The 26,900-nt window shown below is 44.4% G+C and overlaps 1 protein-coding gene across 1 annotated transcript in view; it reads left to right on the forward strand.

Moving 5' to 3' along the window:
• Nucleotides 1-26,900, forward strand: part of LOC122932456 (membrane-associated phosphatidylinositol transfer protein 3-like) — an 802,287-nt gene that overhangs the window by 580,416 nt on the left and 194,971 nt on the right. Inside the window, exon 7 of the mRNA XM_044286869.1 lies at nucleotides 2,916-3,035. Within this exon, the coding sequence (XP_044142804.1) occupies nucleotides 2,916-3,035 (120 nt within the window). The remainder of the gene's footprint in view (nucleotides 1-2,915; nucleotides 3,036-26,900) is intronic.

The raw sequence follows: 26,900 nt of genomic DNA on the forward strand, positions 1-26,900 counted from the left end.
GGTTCAATTCTTTTTAAGAAGGCTTCAGGGCGTCCAAGAATGTCCAGCAAGCGCCAGGATCGTCTCCTAAAGAGGATTCAGCTGCGGGATCGGAGTGCCACCAGTGCAGAGCTTGCTCAGGAATGGCAGCAGGCAGGTGTGAGCGCATCTGCAAGCACAGTGAGGCGAAGACTTTTGGAAGATGGCCTGGTGTCAAGAAGGGCAGCAAAGAAGCCACTTCTCTCCAAAAAAAACATCAGGGACAGATTGATCTTCTGCAGAAAATATGGTGAATGGACTGCTGAGGACTGGGGCAAAGTCATATTCTCCGATGAAGCCTCTTTCCGATTGTTTGGGGTATCAGGAAAAAGGCTTGTCCGGAGAAGAAAAGGTGAGCGCCACCATCAGTCCTGTGTCATGCCAACAGTAAAGCATCCTGAGACCATTCATGTGTGGGGTTGCTTCTCATCCAAGGGAGTGGGCTCACTCACAATTTTGCCCAAAAACACAGCCGTGAATAAAGAATGGTACCAAAATACCCTCCAAAAGCAACTTCTTCCAACAATCCAACAACAGTTTGGTGAAGAACAATGCATTTTCCAGCATGATGGAGCACCGTGCCATAAGGCAAAAGTGATAACTAAGTGGCTCGGGGACCAAAACGTTGACATTTTGGGTCCATGACCTGGAAACTCCCCAGATCTTAATCCCATTGAGAACTTGTGGTCAATCCTCAAGAGGCGGGTGGACAAACAAAAACCCCCTAATTCTGACAAACTCCAAGAAGTGATTATGAAAGAATGGGTTGCTATCAGTCAGGAATTGGCCCAGAAGTTGATTGAGAGCATGCCCAGTCGAATTGCAGAGGTCCTGAAAAAGAAGGGCCAACACTGCAAATACTGACTCTTTGCATAAATGTCATGTAATTGTCGATAAAAGCCTTTGAAACGTATGAATGCGTGTAATTATATTTCACTACATCAATGAATTCAATGAAACAAAGATCTAAAAGCAGTTTAGCAGCAAACTTTGTGAAAACTAATATTTGTGTCATTCTCAAAACTTTTGGCCACGACTGTACACTATAGGTTACTCTAACATTTAAACATAATGTCACAGATGATGTTGCAGAAAGCTGGAACTTATAAATAAACATCTGACTGGCTTGATCCCAAACTAAGGAGCATATGGGTGGGCCCTATAAAACCCCTAGAGCTCTCCCTGACTGCTATGCCCATGCAAGGGTCTCTATGGTAGACGATTGCATGCCCACATACCTAATACTGTGTGACACCTGAAAACCCTATAATAGTGAGGGGACACGACCACCGGCTCCTTGTACTTAATACGGACGGAGTCAGGGTCACCTAGAATCAAGCCAGCAAGGAAACACAAATACAGGGAAAATACTTATCTGAGGAAACAGCAGCAGCCTCTAGCAGTGAACACCTAATCCAGGAAGTAGTATAAACTGCAAAGTGAGGCAGTAAGGGAGGGAATATAAAGGGAGACAATTAGTCTAAATAGGTGACACCTGGGAGAAGGAAAGGAGATGACAAAGTGAAACCAAAACAAAGAACGTCATGCAAGAGGTAGAGAAGAACATCTGCCAGATCTTCTCACAGAACTGGCGGTGACACATATCCTCTAACCATAGGATAAGGGATATGTTCTAATAAGTAGGGACCGGACCACTGGGACACGCACTAATCACAAGCACAAGGGTGTTGTGTCCCTCACCTATAAATGGAGTGATTTTTAAAGGGGTTGTTCCATGAAAAATATTCTACGGTTTTCAAACCAGCACCTGGATCTGAATACTTTTGTAATTGCATGTAATGAAAAATTTAGCATAGCCACTGAGTTATTCAATAAAATGTATCTGTATGGCGCCACCTGGTGTTCTTTTGTATTTCTTTGTTCCGCTCACTGAGAAGGCCGCACATGCTCAGTTTCATCCTTTAACTGCCACCTGACTTGTGATAGGGAGAGCATGGACACGCCAACTGAGCTGCAACAGAAAGGACACTCCCCTTGAGCTGTCAGATTGATATAAATCTAGCAGAGCAATGAATGGGGAGATCTCTGGATCCATGTGAGGTACAGGGATAGAAAGAGGTTGTCATTTGCTATATAATGTCTGATGTTCATTTTTTACATTGGGATAACCCCTTTAAGCATGCAATATTGCCACTCGAGGCAGTTCTATGAGTTTGCCAGAGATAGCCAAGTACAGAGGTCAGCTACTTCTGGCAGTCCCATAGAGATAAATAGAGTGGCATTCAACATGCTCAGTTGCTGCTCCATTTGTACGTGGGGACACAGGGCACCTGTTCTAGTGATTGGGGAGTGGACCACCACTGATCACACTCTTAGTCCCTATCCTGTAGATGGGGGGTAATTTTAAATATCAGGAGAAGGTCTTGAATTCTGTATTTGTAAGACCTTTCCAAAATCTTAAAGGGAACCTGTCACCTGGATTTTGGGTATAGAGCTGAAAATATGGGTTGCTAGATGGCCGCTAGCACATCCACAATACCCAGTCCCCATAGCTCTGTGTGCTTTTATTGTGTAAAAAAACCCGATTTAATCCATATGCAAATTAACCTGAGATGAGTCAGAGCTTGAAAATATGACTCTTCTCTGGTCACACAAGTAAGATATGACTCTTATGTTAATTTGCATAAAAGGCGTGAAGTACAAAAATGCATAATACTTATTGAATTCGTCTGCAAATGAAATTAAAAGTGTAATTTATATGTTTAGGGTAACACAATGAACATTTAGAAACGCTCAGTGAGGGTAGCATGGTAGAGGTGACAGGTTCCCTTTAATTTGCATTGTAATCAAGCCTATCTGTTTCTTAATATTTACCTCTCACATTCTCTCGTCTTTACTGGCAATAAAAGGTGTTTTTTTTGTTTGGCTTCTTTCAGGTCTGTCTGATCGGAGACTGTGTTGGTGGTATACTGGGTTTTGATGCTCTGTGTTACAGTGCCAAGACACCTGGAGAGAGTCAAAACAGCAGCCGGAGAGGCAGCGTCAGCAGCATACAGGTACATTACCAATGAGATGTGTTTTTTTTCCAGATTTTAATACTGATGATAGGTCATCAGTATCTCATCCATGGGGGTTTGACACCCGGGACACCGATGATCAGCTGTTTGAGATGGCACTGGTGCTCCTGTGAGCGCAGCAGCTTTTTCCACGCTCACCAAGCGCAGCGCTGTACATTCTAAAGTGGCTGTGCTTGGCCATGGGACAGATGAATGTGTCTTCACTCACTAGGAATAACTGAAAGAAGGCCGCAAACAGCTGATCGGCAGAGGTCCTGGGTGACAGACCACCACCGATCAGATGCTGATGACCTCTCCAGAGGAAAGGTCATCAGTATTAAAATTTTGGAAAACCCTTTTAATATTGAGTACTTTACATTGCAGGTAGAAGCTGCTGTATTTTCATATGACAGTCATACATTTATTTTTCTTGAATCGGTTTTACAAAGCATTTGTTACTTTGCACAGACTCTATGCTTCAAATTGTGCCCTGCAAAATCTCTATGCAAACCTTACAATCCATCCTGTTTCCATTGAAGACAATGTGAAAAGGTTGGGAAGGCCAGCAATGAGTCTGCACTCTACAGAAATCCAGCTGTTAGATTCCATTTACAGCCAGACACATTTACAGCCAGACACCTATCCTCAGCCAGACCTGAGGATAGGTCATCAGTATTAAAATCTCAGAAAACCCCTTTAATCATGCATTTTCTAATCGGATTTGCTCTTGACCTGAAGAAACCTTTTAAATATTGATGGATCTGTAATATCCAGAACATGGTGAATTTAACAGTTTAAACTATTAACAAAAGAGAAAAGATCATAATCATTTGGCACTGTTGTCCACAAATCACAGACATAATAGAAGAAACTACCACATAGTAAACACACCCAAAACCCAAGGCAGTTCCTGAGATTTAGGCTACTTTCACAAAGATCAGTTTTGTCCCTATTCATTGTCAATGGGGACAAAACTAAACTGAACGGAAAGGAGTGCACTATAATGCATTCCATTCCACTTGGTTGCGTTCCCATGCCGGACAGAACGTTTTTCTGTCTGGCATGGGATGCGGAGCAAGCCAGATCTGGCATGAAACACAGTAAAAGTCAATGGTGCAGGATCCGTTTTCCTTGACACAAAAGAAAACGGATCTGTTGCCTATTGACTTAGAATGGTTTTAGTGCTGGATCCATCATGTCGATTTTAGAGGTAATACAACCAGATCCATTCGTAACAGATGTAGCCGGTTGTACTATGATAACGGAAGCATTTTTTGCTGATCCCTGCTGGATCAGGAAAAAACGCAGATGTGAAAGTAGCCTTAATAGGGCAAACATAATCCCCAATCCCAGAGGGAGATCCTGAGATTTAACATGACTAGATAATCCATAAACCCAAAGGAGATCCTAAAATTTTGTATGACTAGATAGTCCTCATATCAGTTCATGGGCTAGACAAGCAAAGAGTGGAGGGTCTATACTATACCTTCTCAGTGGAGTCCAGCAGAAAGTAAAGGAGGGAATTGTCAGCCATTCAAATGTCAACTATTCAGAGCTCCAAGTTAAAAAAAAAATATGAAAAAATAATGGTGCCTCAGTAATGACAATTAGGGTGGATTACATTAGAAACACATGTTGTTTTTTCCAGAAACAGCCCCACTTTTGTCCATGAGAATGGAACTGAGCTGCAATACCAGACACAATCTCCTACCACCCCATTAAAACATAGGTACAGACAGGGGTGGAGTGAGCATTTCTAATTGTAATGTTTTGTCCAGCTGCCCCCATCACTCTGCTAAACTATGCCCATCACAACTCTAAGCTCCACCCTGTCATACCACTGAGCTCCATCCCATAAGACCATAGAGTTTTACGCTTGCTGGCCTGCTAAGCCCCACTCTCAGCTAAGCATTACAACCGGGTTACTTTTGTAAATGCTCTACAACTGGTAAGGGCGCCCTCTAACCCTAGGCCCTTGTGCAGCGGAACCGGCTACACAAGATGTATGTTTGCACCTTTACTCGTTTTTTCAGCCAACTAATTGTAGCCAGTAGGGGTCTTCTTGATATCTGGGGTGCCAAGCATTTGTCTACTTTTATGGTGGTAAAGTCCACCCTTGAGTCAGCTAGGACATAGCACAATAACAAAGAGATCAGTCAAATCTCCCACTTTAAAGGAAACTATATTGCCAGTTTACTTAACCACAACCAATACAGCCAGTATTTTCTCATCTCATTCTCATATTTACCAACCAATGTAATTCGCTTGGCAATGCCTATAAAACAGTTTATGCATAGTAGCCAACAGGGGTGGACTGGGAACTAAAAGTGGCCCTGGAAAAAAAAATTAAAGTGGCCCAGTGTTGTTGGCGAGTGCAAATTGACAGAAGACAGAGACAATAGAAGTAGGCAGGGCCAGCAATACCATAGTGCAGCACAAAATACCACCCCTGCAGAGCAAAATACCACAGTGCAGCATAAAACACAGCCCGCTTGTTGCAGTATTCAACTGTATCACTGTCCTGAGGACTGCAATATAGTTGAATTCCAGAGGATACCTGTGGCCACTGGCCAGGTGCAAAAGCACCTGATGTTCCTACTTTAATTAATACTGAGAGCATGAGAACGTGGTGTACCTGTATCGTGGCTGTGAGCAGGGCTTGGTTGCCCCCCTCCCCCCGAGCATCGGCCAGTCCGCTCATGGTAGCTAATGTGCACACACTGTATGTGGCATCTCATTGTTTTTTTATGATAACCATGCAGAATATCAATAAGTAAAACATATAGTGCAGGGAAAAAAGGGAACCTTCTGAATATTTTATTGGAAAGAATCAATGGCAACAAATGGAACTTTTGTTAAAATACAGACACAATGGATGAAAGAACTTTTATTCTTTTAGAAGACAAGGTCTTTGGACTACATGAAAATATAATAAAGCCTTTCAAAAGGCACAGAGGAAATTTTAAAGTGACACACTAGACGGCTGCCTGTAAGTGCTTTTGGCTTTTTAGCTATCACTCTCAGAGTTTTTCATACAGCCCTAATTCTATTTCAGTGCAAAAGGGGATATTATTGTCATAACTTTCTCTATGCCAAGAAATACCAGGAGGACCTGCAAACCAGATTATTACACTGATAGAGTGGAAGTCAGGGCCTTGAAGACTTCTAGAGAGGAACGCAGAAATGCAAGCTTCTTTAATCCACGAAGGAAAAAATATCCCTGATAACGCTACATTAGTACCCTATAGTTTTTATAGGATCACTATTCTTTGTACCAATGAACTAGAAATTAGAAAACTCAAGGATTTATATATACTTCAATGACTGTTACTGGCCAGTCAGTACTGAGCTAAGCAAGAATATACTGAAACGGGCAATATGGTAACATAGTACATAACATAGTACATAAGGCAGAGAAAAGACATTTGTCCATCCAGTTCGGCCTGTCATCCTGCAAGTTGATCCAGAGGAAGGCAAAAAAAAAATGTGAGGTAGAAGCCAATTTTCCTCACTTTAGGGGAATAAAAAATTCCTTCCCGACTCCAATCAGGCAATCAGAATAATTCCCTGGATCAACGACCCCTCTCTAGAAGCTATAGCCTGTAATATTATTACACTCCAGAAATACATCCAGGCCCCTCTTGAATTCCTTTATTGTACTCGCCATCACCACCTCCTCAGGCAGAGAGTTCCATAGTCTCACTGCTCTTACCTTAAAGAATCCTTTTCTATGTTTGTGTACAAACCTTCTTTCCTCCAGACGCATAGGATGTCCCCTCGTCACAGTCACAGTCCTGGGGATAAATAGATGATGGGATAGATCTCTGTACTGACCCCTGATATATTTATACATATTAATTAGATCTCCCATCAGTCGTCTTTTTTCTAAAGTGAATAACCCTAATTTTGATAATCTTTCAGAGTACTGTAGTTGCCCCATTCCAGTTAATACTTTAGTTGCCCTCCTCTGGACCTTCTCCAGCTCTGCTATGTCTGCCTTGTTTACAGGAGCCCAGAACTGTACACAGTACTCCATGTGTGGTCTGACTAATGATTTGTAAAGTGGTAGGACTATGTTCTCATCACGGGCATCTATGCCCCTTTTGATGCAACCCATTATCTTATTGGCCTTGGCAGCAGCTGCCTGACACAGTTTTTTGCAGCTTAGTTTGCTGTTTATTAAAATTCCTAGATCCTTTTTCATGTCAGTATTACCGAGTGTTTTACCATTTAATATGTACGGGTGACTTTCATTATTCCTTCCCATGTGCATAACTTTACATTTGTCAGTGTTAAACCTCATCTGCCACTTATCTGCCCAAGCCTCCAATCTATCCAGATCCCTCTGTAGTAGTATACTGTCCTCTTCAGTGTTAATTACTTTACACAGTTTAGGGTCATCTGCGAAAATTATTTTACTATGCAAGCCTTCTACAAGATCATTAATAAATATATTAAAGAAAATAGGGCCCAATACTGACCCCTGAGGTACCCCACTAGTGACAGTGACCCAATCTGAGTATTTACCATTAATAACCACCCTCTGTTTTGTATCATTGAGCCAGTTACTTACCCACTTACAGACGTTTTCTCCCAGTCCGAGCATTCTCATTTTATATACTAACCTTTTATGTAGTACAGTGTCAAATGCTTTGGAGAAGTCCAGATACACAACATCCATTGATTCGCCGCTGTCAAGTCTAGAACTTACCTCCTCATAGAAACTGATTAAATTAGTTTGACATGACCGATCCCTCACAAAGCCATGCTGATATGGTGTTATTTGCTTATTTCCGTTAAGATGCTCTAACATAGCATCTCTCAGAAAACCTTCAAACAGTTTACCCACAACAGATGTTAAACTTACCGGTCTATAGTTTCCAGGCTCTGTTTTTGGACCCTTTTTGAATATTGGCACCACATTTGCCATGCGCCAATCCTGTGGGACATTCCCTGTCAATATAGAATCTGCAAATATCAGAAATAAGGGTCTGGCTATGACATTACTTAATCTTATTGGTAACCTTATGTTTTATCAGTTGTTGCATTAGGTACTGTGGTATCTGTAATATGATCAATGAGCCAGTCACTTCAAAAAGCTGTGGTGGTGCTCAGTGACAATATTGGCACCACTGGCATTTGTAAAAAAAAGACATTGTCGCATAACTGCCATACAGAAAAGTTAATCTCTTTTTTTTTTTTTTTTTTTTTTTTTTTTAAGAGAAGCTCCACCTTTGATCAACTTCTGTAGCGGTCCACATGCGGTGGGGCTGCTCCCCCAATGAAAAACACGCTACAGTGTTAGGGGTTGAGCAGCTCCCCCAGATTTGCCACTATATTTCTGTGTTTGCAACTTCTGTAACAACCTAAAAACCACAACATGTTGCTGCTGACGGATCCATTGTTCTTATGATGTATTTCTGTATAGTACAGTCCTGATCAAAAGTTTCAAAAGTTTGAAAAATGGCAAAAAATCCTATTTAGCATGGCTGGATCTTAACAAGGTTCCAAGTAGAGCAACAAGAAGAAATGGGAGTGAGACAAAAAAAATTGAGCATTCAATTTAATGAAAACAACAAATAAACTGAAACAGGCTGTTTTTCAGCTGATCAAAAGTTTAGGACCACACTCCAAAAAAAAACTACCCCCCCCCCCAAAAGAGAAATCCAATTTCCAAACATGAACTCAGTAATGAGTAGCTCCGCCATTATTGTTTATCACTTCAAAAATTTGTTTCAGCATGCTTGACGCAAGCGTTTCCATGAGGTGAGTGGGAACATTTCTCCAAGTGGTGAAGACGGCCTCACGAAGACCATCTACTGTCTGGAACTGTTGTCCATTTTTGTAAACTTTCCTTGCCATCCATCCCCAAAGGTTCTCAATTGGATTTAGATCAGGGGAACATGCAGGATGGACCAAAAGAGTGATGTTATTCTCCTGGAAGAAGTCCCTTGTCCTGTGGGCATTGTGTACTGTAGCTTTGTGCTGTTGAAAAACCCAGTCGTTACCACACAGACGAGGGCCCTCAGTCATGAGGAATGCTCTCTGCAACAGCTAGACATAGCCAGTGGCCGTTTGATGCCCCTGCACTTCCTGAAGCTGCATTATTCCACTGAAGGAAAAAGCACCCCAGACCATTATGGCACCCCCTCCACTGTGGCGTGTAGAAAACATCTCAGGTGGGATCTGCTTGTCATGCCAGTATTGTTGGAAACCATCAGAATCATCAAGGTAAAAAAAATTCTCATCAGAGAATAAAACTGTCTTCCACCTTTGAATGTCCCATGTTTGGTGCTCTCTTGCAAAGTCCAAAAGAGCAGTTCTGTGGCATTCAAGGAGACAAGGTCTTTGAAGAAGTTTTTTGTTTTTGAAGCCCTTCAGTCTCAGATGCCGTCTGATGGTTATGGGGCTGCAGTCAGCACAAGTAAGGGCCTTAATTTGGGTCGAGGATCGACCAGTGTCTTGACGAACAGCCAATTGGATCCTCCAGCTCAGTGCTGATGACATTTTTTGGGGTCTTCCACTTGACTTTTTTGTTCCATAACCCTCAGGATCATTTAAGACATTCCAAATGACTGTCTTACTGCGTCCCACCTCAGCAGCGATGGCGCGCTGTGAGAGACCCTGCTTATGCAGTTCAACAACCCGACCACGATCAAAAAGGGAGAGTTTTTTTGCCTTTGCCATCACAACGTGTGACTACCTGACAGAAAATGACAATGAATCCACATCTTTGCACAGATTTGGCCTTTTAAAGGCATGTGGTCCTAAACTTTTGATCAGCTGAAAAACAGCCTGTTTCAGTTTATTCGTTGTTTTCATTAAATTGAATGCTCAAAATTTTTTTTGTCTCACTCTCATTTCTTCTTGTTGCATGTTGAAGCTCTACTTGTAACCTTGTTAAGATCCAGCCATGCTAAATATGATTTTTTGTCATTTTTCAAGTGGTCTTAAACTTTTTATCAGGACTGTATTTTCACTACATAATAGTGTCTGGCTGTGAATACATATACATGTGGGTAAAAACATATAAGTAAAAATATAATTAGATTTTTGCTTTTAGGCTACTTTCACATCTGCGTTATGCTGTCCAGTTTTGAGATCTGGCACAGGCTCTCAAAACCGCAGCACAACGCTTCAGTGTTGTGCTCATTCATTGTCAATGGGGACAAAACTGAACAAACCAGAACAGAGTGCACCAGAATGCATGCCGTTCTGGTTTGTTGCATTCTCTTCCCGGACTCAAAACTGCTGCAATTGGATCTGGTTGTATTAGATTGAAAATGAACATCCTGGATCCGGCACCAAAAACCATGTAAGTCAATGGTGCTAGATCTCTTTTTTTTCAGACACAAAAAAACACAGGGATGTGGTGCCCATTGACTTACAACAGTTTTAGTGCCAGATCCAGCATGTTCATTTTCAAAATTATACAACCGTATCCGTTCTGAATGGATGCAGCTGGTTGTATTATAATAACGCAAGTGTTTTGTTGTGGTTTTGAGATCCCATGCCAGACCTCAAACCGGACAGCAAAAGCGGAGATGTGAAAGTAGCCTTACTCGAAACTGGTTCACCCCCTAAGTTTAGATAATCAGGTGGTGTACAGTGTGGTGTGATTACTCTACTGTCCTGGAGATGAAGTAAGACTGGCTTCTAGGAACACGCATTCAATTTCAGACAATCTCCTTTGAAAGGCTATAGCTGTTAGGCACTCATAATTGATTCAGTCAAAGCTAGACTGATTGACATTGGCCTGAAAACAGTGAAGAAGAAAAGCTGTGAGGCAGCAGGAAGGCATGACGTTGCCCATTACATTAGCCTACTATAGAATTTCTTTAACAAAACATATTGATAGAAAAATCCCTATACAGAACTGTGCAGGGTTTAAAGGGGCGGGGAATGAGACTAAAAAGAGAACACCCGATCATGCCCTCTCCCCTCATACACTAAACTAAGCATAAAACAGTGGGGCAGATTCACAAGGGCGTCTGAATTCTCCTCAAATTTTTAAGGTCTATGAAAATGTTTTTAGCCTTCTATGACTAGGAGAAAAGGGGGTGTGGTGGAAAGGGGCGTGGCTTAGGATGGCACAACACGCACCAAATGTTTTGGCAAATATTTGGTGCTGAGTAAGCTCACCCATAGCTGGTGTAAAGTTAGATAAAAATGTCTAGGCATGCACCAAATTTATTATCCAACATGTACCACTGTGATCACTTTGGCACATTAGACTGCTTTATCTAAATACAGGTGTATATTAGACAGGATTAGCAAATCTGCTTCAGTCTATCAGTTTTTCCTTGGTTGAGTTTTCTAAATTTAATGTGAGGGTAAAAAACCCTGCTTATAACCTGCTTAAAATCAGAAGACAGGGAAGAATTTAGCAAATATATTGGTTTCTTTTTAAAAAAAAATGCTGTGAAATGATTATCTTTGCAAAAAGATTTTAATCATTATAGGTGCTAACAATTATACCAGGACCTTAAAGGGGGTGGCTCACTTCAGCAAATGGCGTTTATCAAGTAGAGAAAGTTAAAGGGGCATTCCCATCTTCACTTTTTATACTTACCCTTGTTGAGCGCGACGTTCACTTCCTGGACTCTTCTCCTGACCGGGCCGCGCTTGCGCAGAGGACTGAAGATTTTCTCCCGGCCGGGCTGCGCAATGTCCTGTATTATTTCCAAATGATCCACTGGACCCAGGGGATATAGAGGTACGGTTCAATAGTCTAAGACTATAATTCCTGTTTCTGGCCGTTTTTTAGAATTTTTAAAATATTACTTTTATTTCTATTTTAATAAACAATATAGCCACAAAAACATATATATTTAAAACTGACATATGGAGGGCAACTGCTGTTAGAGGACTATAGGTTTACCAGTCACTGTTTTTCTGTTGGTGGGCCGAGATTATTATTTATCTCTTGCAATCGAGTTAAAAGGTGCGTGTCTGTAATGTCAGCCGACATCAGACACCTTGCAGCTATCCCTCTTGCAAATTTGTTGCCCTACCTACAGTGCTGTATTGTGCGTGTCTGATATGTTATCAGGCATTCATAGCGGCTCCTACCGCCAGCACTTATACCTATTGTCTGCCCCTATAATGTGCATGTATATGCGGCGTCTGCAGATCGCCATTCAATTAGTCATTCATTGCCCTGCCATATCCTTTAAAAACTACTAGGGGAGCTGCACTAGTAGTTTTTAAAGGATATGGCAGGGCAATGAATGACTAATTGAATGGCGATCTGCAGACGCCGCATATACATGCACATTATAGGGGCAGACAATAGGTATAAGTGCTGGCGGTAGGAGCCGCTATGAATGCCTGATAACATATCAGACACGCACAATACAGCACTGTAGGTAGGGCAACAAATTTGCAAGAGGGATAGCTGCAAGGTGTCTGATGTCGGCTGACATTACAGACACGCACCTTTAACTCGATTGCAAGAGATAAATAATAATCTCGGCCCACCAACAGAAAAACAGTGACTGGTAAACCTATAGTCCTCTAACAGCAGTTGCCCTCCATATGTCAGTTTTAAATATATATGTTTTTGTGGCTATATTGTTTATTAAAATAGAAATAAAAGTTATATTTTGAAAATTCAAAAAAACGGCCAGAAACAGGAATTATAGTCTTAGTGCAATGTCCTGAACACGCACGCCGCGCATGCGCCATGGTGACTTATTACTGGCCTGTAGAGTACAGAGCCGGCGTGCGCGTTCGTGGCTCTGTACTATACTGGGCAGGAAGAAGTCATCATGGCGCATCCGCGGCGGCGTGCGCGTTCAGGACATTGCGCGGCACGGCCGGGAGAAAATCTTCAGTCTTCTGCACAAGCATGGCCCGGCAGGATTTGACAGGAGAGGTGGCCGTAACGAGGGGAGACGAAAGACAACGATCAGGTAAGAGGGGACTTATTTTCTCAAAAAGGGTGGGAATTGGGTAATTAAATGTATTTACAAAAATGATCACTGTCAAATCATTAACAGGTTTAACAGTGATCATTGTGATGGGAATACCCCTTTAATACCAGGCCCTTAATGTATTGTGATTGTTCATATTGCCTCCTTTGCTGGCATGATTCATTTTTCCATCAATTTATACAATGTTTATATCCATGGTTATGACTAGTGTTGAGCGAATCGAAGTCCACTTTGTGTCAACTTCCCTATAATATAATGTTCACCTCTTCAAATACTTTGTCACTGGTAAGCCCAGTGGCGTAGCTATAGGGGTTGCAGCGGTCAAAATTGTGACTGTGCCTCTAAGCCAGGGGAGCCCACAGGGCCCCCCTCGCCAATGGTGCACCGCCAATTACTGTATTGTTTGCTTTATAAGACGCAGTATATCTTATAAAGCGAATACTAGTGAGCGCTTCCATTATGGAAACGCTCACTAGTCTGCAGGAGGCAGGGGGAGCAGATCCAACCGTCTTCACTGCAGTCACACTTCCAGGTCTTCTATGGGCCACTCTGACGTTTCTGACTATGTACAGTGTCAAGACATAGTGTGCGCACTATGACCTGACTCTGCACGCAGTCAGGTGAGAAGGCCCCTTGAAAACCTGGAAGCGCAACTGCAGACAAGACTATGGGACCCAGAGAGTGGCGGTGGAGAAGAGGAGGTAAGTTAATTTATTTATTTTAAGGTCTGATATGGGGGTGTAACATGGAGGTCTGATGCAGGGGTCTGACATGGTCTAACATGGTCTGATCTGAAGATCTGATATGGGATCTGAGGATCTGGCATGCAGGTCTGATCTGAGGAACTGATATGAGGGTCTGATTTAAAGTTTGATATGGGGTTCTGATTTGAGGTATGATATGGGGGTCTGATCTGATATGGGAGTCTGATCTGAAGATCTGATATGAGAGTGTAGTTTGGGGTCTGATATGAAGGTCTTATTTGAGGATCTGATATGGGTGTCTGATCTGAGGATCTGATATGGGTGTCTGATCTGAGGATCTGATATGGGGGTCTGATTTGAAGATCTTATATCAGGTTCTGATCTGAGATCTGATATTGGGGTCTGATCTGAGGATCTGATATAGGGGTCTGATTTAAAGTCTGATATCGGACCTCCTGACGAAGCTGTATAGCAAAACGTGTCTCGAGGGTTTCTGCCACACGGGGCATACTGACAATCGCCAGTATGGGTATCTATATGATTTATTGAATTGATACTGCTGGTATATTTTGTATCGTGATTTTTGTCCATGCATTTATGCTATTTCTGTGGGGACCTCCTGCTGATACAGCGCATTAGTATTAATGGTGATTCACCCCTTCGCATTTAAGGATCTACTTATTTATATATGTGGATATATTACTATAGCGCTGCATTTTTTCAGTGACCCCCACAGAGTGTCCATATGATATATTTGGGATATATTTGATTAATATAATATTCAGTGGTTACACATAGGGTTGAGCGAACCCGAACTGTAAAGGACTTTTCAGTAAAAGTTCAGGTTCGGGTTCGGTGTTCGGCTATTTTATGGCGCTTTTTGAAAAGCTGCAGAGCAGCCAATCAACAGGCGTTTAACTCTGTGCCCTTAGAAGCCATCACAACCATGCCTACTAATGGCATGGCTGTGATTGGCCAGTGCAGCATGTGACCTAGGCTCTATATAAGCTGGAGTCACATAGCGCTGCACGTCACTCTGCTGTTACTAGTGTAGGGAGAGGATGCTGCTGCTGTGAGGAAGAGTATTGGAAAGAAACTTTAATCAGAACTGCAACTGAACTCAGCGATCTATATAGATTTAGTTGTGTGGGTGCAGTGCACAATCTTTTTACCCTGCCCTGAGCCCAGTGACAGAGGAAAAGAACTTTTAATTGTCTGTTAGTTAGGTGGGCGGCGGCGGTCATTTTATGGAAGCTCAGCGCACCAGCACAGCATCTGTGCTTTTGTGACATTGAAATCCAAGCTTGAAATACTGCAATAATTTTATGGCTTTTAAAAAACACCCATTTTTGGCAATAACCTCCATCTTAGGCCTCTGCCGCATTAGTCAGTGTGCAATTTAAGCTAGAAATACAGCTATAATTTTCTGGGTTTTAAAAAACACCCTTTTTGGGCAAAATGCACAATTATACAGCCCTTGCTGCATCTGTGCATATGAAATTCAAGCGTTTATATATTGCTGTCATATTCTGTTATTCAAAAAACACCTATTTTGGGCAAAATACTTAATATTGCAGCCTTTGCTGCATCTGTGATTGTTAAAAACAAGCTTGAAATACTTCAATAATTTTCTGGCTTTGAATAAACACCCATTTTTGGCAATACCCTCCATCTGGGGTCTCTGCCGCATTAGTCAGTGTGCAATTTAAGCTAGAAATACAGCTATAATTTTATGGGTTTTAAAAAACACCCATTTAGGGCAAAATACTTAATTTGTAGCCTTGTCTGCATCTGTCAGTGTGAGATACACTCTTTAGATACTGCTGTGCTATTCTGGTATTAAAAAAAACACCAATTTTGGGCAAAATACTTAATTTGCGGCCTTGTCTGCATCTGTACGTGTGAAATTCAAGCGTTATATACTGCTGTCGTATTCTGGTATTAAAAAAACACACATTTAGGGCAAAAATCTTAATTCTGCAGCCTTGTCTGCATCTGTACGTGTGAGATACACCCTTTAGATACTGTTGTTCTATTCTGCTATTAAAAAACCACCTATTTAGGGCAAAAAACTTAATTTTGCAGCCTTTGCTGCATCTGTCATTGTGAGATACACCCTTTACAGACTGCTGTGTAATTCTGGTATAAAAAAAAAACACCCATTTTGGGCAAAAATCTTAATTTGTGGCCTTGTCTGCATCTGTACGTGTGAGTTATATGTTGCAATAAAGCCCCCTATTAAGAATGGTGGAGAATAACTACCATAACTTAAGCCAAAGCTAAAGAAACAAGCCTGGGGCGAAAAACAATAAGGCCTCCCCCCCCCCCCCCCCCCATGACACTTGCTGACTTTTACAGAAGAAACTGTATATTGTGTGGCACAGTGTTTGCTATATGTATATAACATACATATTTCATATAAAAACTTACAGTTACTTGGCTTGACCCTTGGGGATCTCGGACACCACTTCAACACTTTGGCTGGGGGCTCGGCGGAGCTGATGTTGTGTTTTATCCTAATGAGAAAAATTTCATAATAAGGATTTGGAGAATAGGGAAAGGGATAGCAGAGCAGAGAGAGGCTGGTTCTACTACTAGGGGGTCATACCATGGGGGAGTGATAAAGCCCACCCCCCAGTAGAAATAATTCTCCTTATAATGTGACAGTGCAAAAAATACCCCCTTGTAATGCCCCCAGTTTAGCTAATGTCCCCATAGTGCCCCCATAATGTGCCAGTATAAAATACCCCTATATAGTGCCCCCAGTAAATGCCCCCATAGTGCTCCTCTCCCCCTCCCTCCTAGTGCCCCCCATAATGTACCAGTATAAAATTCCCCATATATAGTGCCCCAGTAGATGCCCTCAGTGTCCCCCATAATTTGTAAGTATAAAATACCCCTTCTCAGTGCCCCCGTATATGACCCCATAGTACTCCTCTCCCACCTTCCCCATAGTACCCATCATAATGTGTCCCAGTATAAAATGCTACTGTACAGAGCCCCCATATAAAATAGCTGTTATTTGTGGCCTCAGTAGATGCCCCTATAGTGCCCACCAATAATGTGCCAGTAAGAAGTGCCCAAATGTGCCAGTAATAAGTGCCCCCATAGATGTCCCCCAATAATGTGCCAGTAAAATGTGCCCTCATAGATGCCCCCCAATCATGTGCCAGTAATAAGAGCCCCCCCACCATCATGTGTCAGTAACAAGAGCCCCCCATATCATGTGCCAGTAGCCAGAGCCCCCCTATATCATGTGCCAGTAGCCAGAGCCCCACCTATCTCTTGTGCTAGTAGCCAGAGCCCCCCTATATCATGTGCCAGTAGCCAGAGCCCCCCCTATCTAATGTGCCAGTAGCCAGAGCCCCCCCATCATGTGCCAGTAGCCATAGGCCCCCTCGATCATGTGCCAGTAGCCAGAGCCCCCCATCATGTGCCAGCCCAGTAGCCACCAGTATTGACAACAAAACAAAAACTTATACTTACCTCCATGTCAGCGATGCGATGCAGGCCTCTTCCGGCTTGTGTCCCGCGCTGTACGGCTCAGGAGGCGTGATGATGTCATCGCGCCACCTGCGCCGGCCTCTGATAGGCTGCCAGCCTAGTGCCTGCAGCCATCAGAGGAAGGGGAAGGGACACACCTCTCCCTCCCCTGCCCTGCTGCACAGCCATCTGTATCGCTGTCCTGAGGACGGCGATACAGGTGACTGGAGATGAGCGCTTCCACAATGGAAGCGCTCATCTCCGTGTCCACAGTCCTGACTCCTGCCTATAGTTAGTTGCCGGCCGCCGCCCCTAAGGACTCTATGGAAGCGCCGACCCTGCTTACTAGAGCGGCGGCGCAGCATGAGGGGCGCCGCCGGCCACTTAAGCAATGCTTTTGTTTTGTTTTTAAACCGCACGGTTCCAGCGCCCCCTGCTGTGCAATCGGAGCCTGAAGCGAGGCATAAACGTTTTCAACCTGAGCACAACCTGCATGACGAGGTATCAAAGTGCAAAGCACAAGCTGCAGTGGAGTAGACACCTCAAAAACCAAGAAAGGTCTCTGGCTTCCCCTGCTTCCTCTTCTGCTGCAGTCTCGGCCTCTTCATCCACCTGTGGAGTGACAATGGCACCTGCCACCCCGCAAACAGAGGATCTGCCAGCAACGCCACCACCTGGGTCACCAAGCATCTTCACAATGTCCCACGGAAGCGTTCAGCTCTCCATCTCCTAAACACTAGAGTGGAAGAGGAAGTACCCCCCTACCCACCCGCCAGGGCCATCTTTTAATATTGATTGGACCCTGGGCAAAAGTTTACTTGAGCCCCCTGGATCCCGCCTTCCCACACCTTAGCAGGCAATCACACCCTCCACCACAACACACACACAAAAAATCCACACATCTGGTACAGTACAGTGAATGACTGTAAATACTTCCAGTTCTGAAGACTCCATCGGCTCAGGATCAGTGCTCTGGGTAGCTGGGCTCAGGCTGGAAGTGGGCACCGATCTGCAGGAAGGAGACCAGGGCTCAGCTCTCGCTAGTGTTACAGTGCACCCCAGCACCCCACAGTATGCAGTATAGCACCCTATAGTATACAGCAACCCACAGTATGCAGTATATCACCCTATAGTATACAGCACCACACAGTATGCAGTATAGCACCCCACACTATACAGTACCCTACAGTGTATAGTAGAGCAGTATAGCAGCCCACAGTATACAGCGCCCCACAGTATACACGATACAGCACCGCACACTATACAGCCCCCCACACTATACAGTACAGCAGTATAGCACTCCACAATATACAGCACATACAGTATACAGCCCCCCACAGTATACAGCCCCCCACAGTATACAGTACAGCAGTATAGCACTTCACAATATACAGCACCAACAGTATACAGTATAGAGCCCCCCCACAGTATACAGGCCCCCACACTATACAGCACCCCACTATACAGTAGTTTACAGTATATTAGCATAACAGCCCGTCACCTTTTTCTGATGTAATCTTCAAAAAAAAAGCTCCACAGTTGAGGCAAACTTCTACAGCAACACTCCTGGTAGAAAGCACCTTGATGACCTCATAGCCATGTGACCAGTAATATTGCTAGGTTACTGGTAACATGGTGATGATGTCATCTAAGGTCCTAGAGAATCACAGCTCTCGCAGTGGATAGCAGGGCTCAAGAGGCAGCTGCCTTGGGCCCCCCAGGAGCAACTGGGCCCGGGGCAGCTGCCCCTTTTGCCCCTTGTTAAAGACAGCCCTGCCACCTGCATTCCCTGGCCCTGAATGCCAGCATTTCAAAATGACTGTCCTTTGAAATGCTGTCATTCTGTCTGGTGGAAACGGAGAGCTTTAAAAGCCTTATGACACACAGTACGTCGTGCCCAGCGGCCACTACTTTTCCAGGTGTGCTATCCCTTCCCTGCACAACCAAGTGGGGGACAAAATCAGGTGTGCACTGCACAACGACATCTGTGGCAAGGTGCACCTCATTACGGATACGTGGACCAGTAACATCACACTGGGTAAATGCAGTGGCGGCTGGGCCTGAGGCGGATAACAGTTTGGCGCATGTCCTTCCACCATCGAGGATTGCAGGGCGCCTCAGTTTGCCTCCTGTTGCTTCCTCCTCCTACTCCGCTTCCTCATCCTCTACTGGCTCCTCATCTGGTAAGCGTAACACCTTCACCACCAACTTCAGCACAGCCAGGGGTAAATGACAGCAGGCAGCTCTGGGACTAGCCGGTTTGACGCATATCCCTTGCCTTGCGCATGTGCTGAATTTGGTAGTGCAGAGATTCCTTAACAATTACCCTGATATGTCAGAGCTGCTGCATAAAGTGCGGGCAGCCTTCCCGCTCACCGCCTCATATGTGACGTGCCCACAAGGTGGAACTCCACCTTGCACATGCTGGCCAGACTGTGCGAGCAGCAGCAGGTGATAGTGGAGTTTCAGCTGCAGCACGCACGGGTGAGTCGCTCTGCGGAACAGCACCACTTCACCACCAATGACTGGGCCTCCATGCGAGACCTGTGTTCCTTGTTGCGCTGTTCGAGTACTCCACCAACATGGCCAGTGCCGATAAAGCCGTTCTCAGCGTTACTATCCCACTTCTATGCTTCCTAAACGCTGCTGGCGATGATGGAAGAGGATCTGGCACGGGATGAAGAAGAGGGATAATTTCATAGGGTTTCCGGCCAGTCACTCACAAGTGGCTCCGAGGGTGGGTTCCTGCACCCACAAACGCCAGGTACACAATTGTCCAGCCAGGGCACAGTTCTGGAGGATGAAGAGATGGAGGATGAGGAGGAGGAGATGGAGGAGGAGGAACCATGTTCACAGCAGGGTGGCACCCAGACCAGCTCATGGCCATCACTGGTGCGTGGCTGGGGGGATACAGAGGACACAGACGATACACCTCCCACAGAGGACAGCTTTTCATTGCCTCTGGGCAGCCTGGTATACATGAGCGATTACATGCTGCAGTGTTTCCGCAACGACTGCCGAGTTGCCCACATTCTAACTTGTGCTGATTACTGGGTGGCCACGCTGCTGGATCCCCGTTACAAGGACAACGTACTGTCCTTAATTCCTGGAACACTGGAGCGTGATCGTAAGATGCGCGAGTACAAGCGCATGCTGGTAGACGCGCTGCTGGTGGCATTCCCACCTGACAGTCGGGGCACAGTGGAAGCACAAGGCGAAGGCAGAGGAAGAGGTAGCCAACGCAGCTGGGGAACCGCCAGCACCTCAGAAGGCAGGGTTAGCATGGCCGAAATGTGGAAAAGCTTTGTCAGCATGCCACAACAACCAGCACCACCAGCTAATATGGAACGTCTTAGCAGGAGGCAGCATTTTACCAACATGGTGAAGCAGTATGTATGCACACGCCTACACGTACTGAATGACGGGTCAGCCCCCTTCAACTTCTAGGTCTCCAAATTGGGCACTGAGGCCTGAGCTTGCCCTTTACGCCTTGGAGGTGCTGGCTTGCCCTGCAGCCAGTGTATTATCTATATATGTGTGTTTAGCATGGCAGGGGGCTTTATCACAGACAAGCGTAGCCGCCTGTCCACAGCCAATGTGGACAAGATCACGTTCATTAAAATGAACTAGGAATGGATCCCACAGGACTTGTCCATACCTTGTGCAGAATAGACATGTATACCGACCTTAACCAGCCATTGTTATACTACAGCGCAATTGCTATTGGATATTTCACACTCTTTTGGAGTGTACCCTAATAAAAATGAAAATAAATTAAAATTAAAACCAAAAGCCAGTGTTGGCTACCTTATCCTCCTCCACCGCTTCTTCCACCTACACAGTTATGTCCACCGCCTCCTCAAACTCCTACTCCATATGGACCTCCACCTCATAAATCAAGTTTTTTTTTATATGGATTTTATTTTATTTTATGTAATTTCACTTATTTACTGCTATACCTAGTGGACATGTAAAAAAAAAAAAGAATCACTAATTTGTCTGTTAAATTTTCGGGTGAAATTCACAAATTTTTGGGTGTGATTTGAGTTGCGTCCACACTCATCTGGGGACGAGACCCAGAGAGTGGATGTGATTATTTTGTTGCTTAAAGGGGACACCCAGTCTTGGGCTTTTTCTCTGCCGACTGGATCGCAGTCTCAGTAGATGCATTTTTCGGAGCTTTAGGTCTCATCTATGATGACCTGGACCGAACCTCCCAAGACTAAATTATGCGGCCTGCGTCAGGGAGAGCGTTCGGCGATCTATTGTTCCGAATTCAGGAGGTGGGCTACGGATACTGAGTGGAATGATCCAGCTTTCCGTAGCCAGTTTTGTCAGGGATTATCTGAGAGGCTGAAGGATGCTTTCGCCTTTCATGAGAATCCTGAGTCTTTGGAAGCCGCTACATCTTTGGCTGTACGTATTGATAGAGGTCTGAGAGAGAGATCTAAGGGCCCACTCTCTCAGGATGTTCTATTACATAGCGTACAGTATTCCTTTGACTCTTTGGGTGAAGAGACTCCTGAGCTTATACCTGAGGATGAACCCATGCAATTAGGGGGAGCCACTCCGGGATCTGCTTGCAAAAGTAGGAGTCGCAAGGAGGGAGCATGTTTTTTCACCAGTCAAAGGGGACATTTTGTCAATATACAGTACAGACCAAAAGTTTGGGCACACCTTCTCATTCAAAGAGTTTTCTTTATTTTTATGACTATGAAAATTGTAGATTCACACTGAAGGCATCAAAACTATGAATTAACACATGTGGAATTATATACATAAAAAAAAAGTGAGAAACAACTGAAAATATGTCATATTCTAGGTTCTTCAAAGTAGCCACCTTTTGCTTTTATTACTGCTTTGCACACTCTTGGCATTCTCTTCTGGCATGGAGTTTCAAGAGGTAGTCACCTGAAATTGTCTTCCAACAGTCTTGAAGGAGTTCCCAGAGATGCTTAGCACTTGTTGGCCCTTTTGCCTTCACTCTGCGATCCAGCTCACCCCAAACCATCTCGATTGGGGGTCTGGTGACTGTGGAGGCCAGGTCATCTGGCGCAGCACCCCATTACTCTCCTTCATGGTCAAATAGCCCTTACACAGCCTGGAGGTGTGTTTGGGGTCATTGTCCTGTTGAAAAATAAATGATGGTCCAACTAAACGCAAACTGGATGGAATAGCATGTCGCTGCAAGATGCTGTGGTAGCCATGCTAGTTCAGTATGTCTTCAATTTTGAATAAATCCCCAACAGTGTCACCAGCAAAGCACCCCCACACCATCACACCTCCTCCTCCATGCTTCACGGTGGGAACCAGGCATGTAGAGTCCATACGTTCACCTTTTCTGTGTCGCACAAAGACACGGTGGTTGGAACCAAAGATCTCAAATTTGGACTCATCAGACCAAAGCACAGATTTCCACTGGCCTAATGTTCATTCCTTGTGTTCTTTAGCCCAAACAAGTCTCTTCTGCTTGTTGCCTGTCTTTAGCAGTGGTTTCCTAGCAGATATTTTACCATGAAGACCTGATTCACACAGTCTCCTCTTAACAGTTGTTCTAGAGATGTGTCTGCTGCTAGAACTCTGTGTGGTATTGACCTGGTCTCTAATCTGAGCTGCTGTTAACCTGCGATTTCTGAGGCTGGTGACTCGGATGAACTTATCCTCCGCAGCAGAGGTGACTCTTGGTCTTCCTTTCCTGGGGCAGTCCGCATTTGAGCCAGTTTCTTTGTAGCGCTTGATGGTTTTTGTGACTGCACTTGGGGACACTTTCAAAGTTTTCCCAATTTTTCGGACTGACTGACCTTCATTTCTTAAAGTAATGATGGCCACTCGTTTTTCTTTACTTAGCTGCTTTTTTCTTGCAATAATACAAATTCTAACAGTCTATTCAGTAGGACTATCAGCTGTTATCCACCTGACTTGTCCACAACGCAACTGATGGTACCAACCCATTTATAAGGCAAAATTATAAAACCTGACAGGGCACACCTGTGAAGTGAAAACCATTTCAGGTGACTACCTCTTGAAGCTCATCAAGAGAATGCCAAGAGTGTGCAAAGCAGTAATCAAAGCAAAAGGTGGCTACTTTGAAGAAGCTAGAATATGACATATTTTCAGTTGTTTCTCACTTTTTTGTTATGTATATAATTCCATATGTGTTAATTCATAGTTTTGATGCCTTCAGTGTGAATCTACAATTTTCATAGTCATGAAAATAAAGAAAACTCTTTGAATGAGAAGGTGTGTCCAAACTTTTGGTCTGTACTGTATGTCCAAGCATTCAGCGGCAAAAAGAGAAACAAAAAGAGGCGTCTAAATCCCATCTGACTATCGGAGGTGTGAGTGGGGATTCAGAGATTGTGCATTTGTCCTTTGCTGGTAGTACCCGATTTCTCCTGACTGCCGAGGTAGCGCTAGAGTTAAAAACTGTGAAAATTATAATATTTATCGACAGCGGGGCCAGGGTGAACATTAATGATGCTCAGTTTGTCCGCATGCACGGGTTATAATCAAGTAGATTAAAAAAGACATTCCTGTATTTGCTATTTCTTCTGCCCCATTCTTACTCAAATGTGCTTGTCGCAAGTTTTGCATGATATCAGATTAAGAGTGGGTGACTTTCATCAAGAAGTTATATCGTGTTTTGTCTTGGAAGGTCTCCCTGCATCTATGGTTCTGTGTTTACCATGGCTTGCCAAGCATTATCCTACTATCGATTGGCAAGCTAGGCAGATTCTGGATTGGGGGGACTATTGCATTGATAATTGTCTCTATACATCCTTTTCTGTGGTTACTACTAAGGCTGTACCCTCTTTTATATCCGAATTTGCCGATGTGTTTTCTGAGAGTGGATGCAGGATTTACCTTCCCATTGAGAATATGATTGCCCTGTCAATCTTATTCCCGGGTGTAACGGTCACGTACACACACACACACTGGGAAGGATAGGGACCACTGCGCTCCACCCTCACCCCTGGCCCTGCCTACTTGCCACTTGCCTCACGAGTCCTGATGACAGGGGACAACTGGACGACAGTCCCTTACTTAGGATATGTGCAGAGAAGACAGACAAGACAAAATACGGAACGTGATTGGACCGGGTCAGAACCAAGAGAGCTACGCAGTACAAAGGGTTAAGCAAAGAATGGTCAGGAGAAGCCGGGGTCAAATACCAGAAGAGTAGAGAAGTACCAGAGGAGTCCGCAAAGAGTAGTCAGGTGGGAGCCGAGGTCAAAATACCAGGAGGGATGCGCAGTACAGGAGGAGCAGGCAAAGGATCGTCAGGGAACAGGATCAGGTGAGTATTCAGTAGTCCAACAAATAGCTAGGAACCTAGAATTAACAGGCAACCTGTGGCCAGCAGGCTGCCTGTATTTATAGTGGGGTCTGAGGGTCATGTGACGTGGCCAGCGTCACATGACCGACAGATAGACAAGTCGAGTACCGAGTGATCAGCTCGGGCGCTCAAGGCAGACCTAGGAGCAGGGAGCCTCCCAGCTAGCAAAACCCTGGGAACGAGGCCAAACACAGATCCTCACTCCCAAAGCTAAGCAGCAGGTCTGCGGCTGATGGGAGACCGAGTGCGCTTTTGGTGCCCCATGACACCGGGGCAAAATTGCCTAAATCAAGGTTGTATAATTTTTCTGAACCTGAAAAGGCAGGCTATCAGAGAATATATTGCCGAGAGTTTGAATAAAGGGCACATAAGACCTTCCAAGTCTCCAGTGGCTCCAGATTACTATACATGATCCTTACCCTCTTTCTTTGATTCCCAATTTGTTTAACCAGATTATTGGTGCCAAGGTGTTCTCCAAGTTGGACTTAAGGGGGGCATATAATCTGGTTAAGATCAAGGAAGGGGATGAATGAAAGATGGCTTTTAATACTCCTGAGGGGCATTTTGAGAGCCTGGTCATGCCTTTCGGGTTGACCAATGCCCCAACAGTCTTCCAACATTTTGTGAATGACATCTTTCATCACCTGGTGGGGAGATTTGTGATAGTGTATTTGGATGACATTCTTATTTATTCTCCTGACATGGAAACACATCAGAACCATGTGAGACGAGTGTTACAGACTCTAAGGGATAATACATTGTTCACAAAATTAGAGAAGTGTGTTTTTTCGGTACACGAGGTGCAGTTCTTGGGAGACCTGCTGTCATCTTCGGGTTTTCGAAGGGATTCTGAGAGAGTCCGTGCTGTATTGGACTGGGATCAACCCGAAAATCCGAAGGCTCTTATGCGGTTTTTAGGATCCACCAACTATTGCCGAAAATGTATTAAGAATTATTTGACAATAGTAAAACCCTTAATGGACATGACTAAGAAAGGGACGGATGTCTCTGTATGGTCTGATTTGGCGTTGCAAGCCTTTTCTGTAATTAAGCAATGCTTCTCTTCTGCTCCCATATTGGTGCAGCCAAATGTGTCCCAACTGTTTATTGTGGAAGTGGACGCATCCGAGGTGGGGGTAGGAGCAGTTTTGTCACAGGGCCCAGGGTACCGGACTCATGTCCCTCTGGGAAACTATTTGTGCCACCGGAAATGAGTCACAAGATGTTGGAGTAACATCATTGTACGATTCTTACAGGACATCCTGGGAGTAGGTCCACTGCCAACCTCATATCTCGTAGATTCTTGTGGCCGGGGTGGCGTAAGTGTGTGAAGGACTATGTGTCAGACCTTCTGGATCTTTACTTCCGTTACCCATTCCGTCCAGACCATAGACTCATGTATCCATGGGCTTTATCACTGATCTACCTAATTCTTCAGGAAAGACAGCTATTCTGGTGGTAGTTGATCGCTTTAGTAAAATTGTACATTTTATTGCATTACCAGGCCTACCTAACCCTTGCACAGGTATTTGTTGACAACATTGTGGAACTTCATGGAATTCCCTCTGATGTGGTCTCAGATCGTGGGATTCAGTTTGTTTCCAGATTCTGGAAGGCATTCTGTACTCGTCTGGGAATTCAACAGTTTTTTTCTTCAGCTTTTTATCCTCAGTCGAACGAACAGATGGAGCACACTGATCAGAGTCTGGAGACTTACCGTATTTTTCGCCGTATAAGACGCACTTTTTCTCCCCCCAAAATGGGGGGAAAATGCCCCTGCGTCTTATACCGCGAATGCTGTCAGTTTTACATCGCAAGCTGCGATGTAAAGCGAGCGGGGACTCGAGGAGGGACTGGGAGGAGGAGCTGGGGGCCGGCAATAGCGGCGGGGCGGTGCAGTCACTGTATTATAGCCCCGCCGCTCCGGTATACTAATATAATATGTCTTATTTAATTAATAGTTATTAAATATGCCCCTTTATTTCTAATAGTACCTTAAATCCTAAGCGCTTCAGTACAATGCAGGCCGGGCGGGCGGCAGCGTAACTCCCTGATGTCACGTGCCTGCGCCGCCTACTTTATGAATGAAGCAGGCGGCGCAGGCAAGTGACGTCAGTGAGGGACATGCCGGCCGCCCGGCCTGCCTGCCTCCATTGTACTGAAGCGGTTAGGATGTATGGTACTATTAGGAGTTGGGGGGCATGTTTAATAACTATTAATTGAATAAGACATCTTATATTTGTAAACTGGAGCGGCGGGGGATCTGTGGATGGCACAGTTATGGGCTGGGAGGGTCTGTGGATGACACATATATAACAGTGCCAACAGTGTCCGTCATCCAAAATTCCCCCCCATAACTGTGTCCATCATCCACAGATTCCCCCCCATAACAGTGTCTGTCATCCAC

This window comes from Bufo gargarizans, chromosome 3 (genome assembly GCF_014858855.1).
Source record: "Bufo gargarizans isolate SCDJY-AF-19 chromosome 3, ASM1485885v1, whole genome shotgun sequence".
In the NCBI taxonomy this organism is placed as follows: Eukaryota; Metazoa; Chordata; class Amphibia; order Anura; family Bufonidae; genus Bufo; species Bufo gargarizans.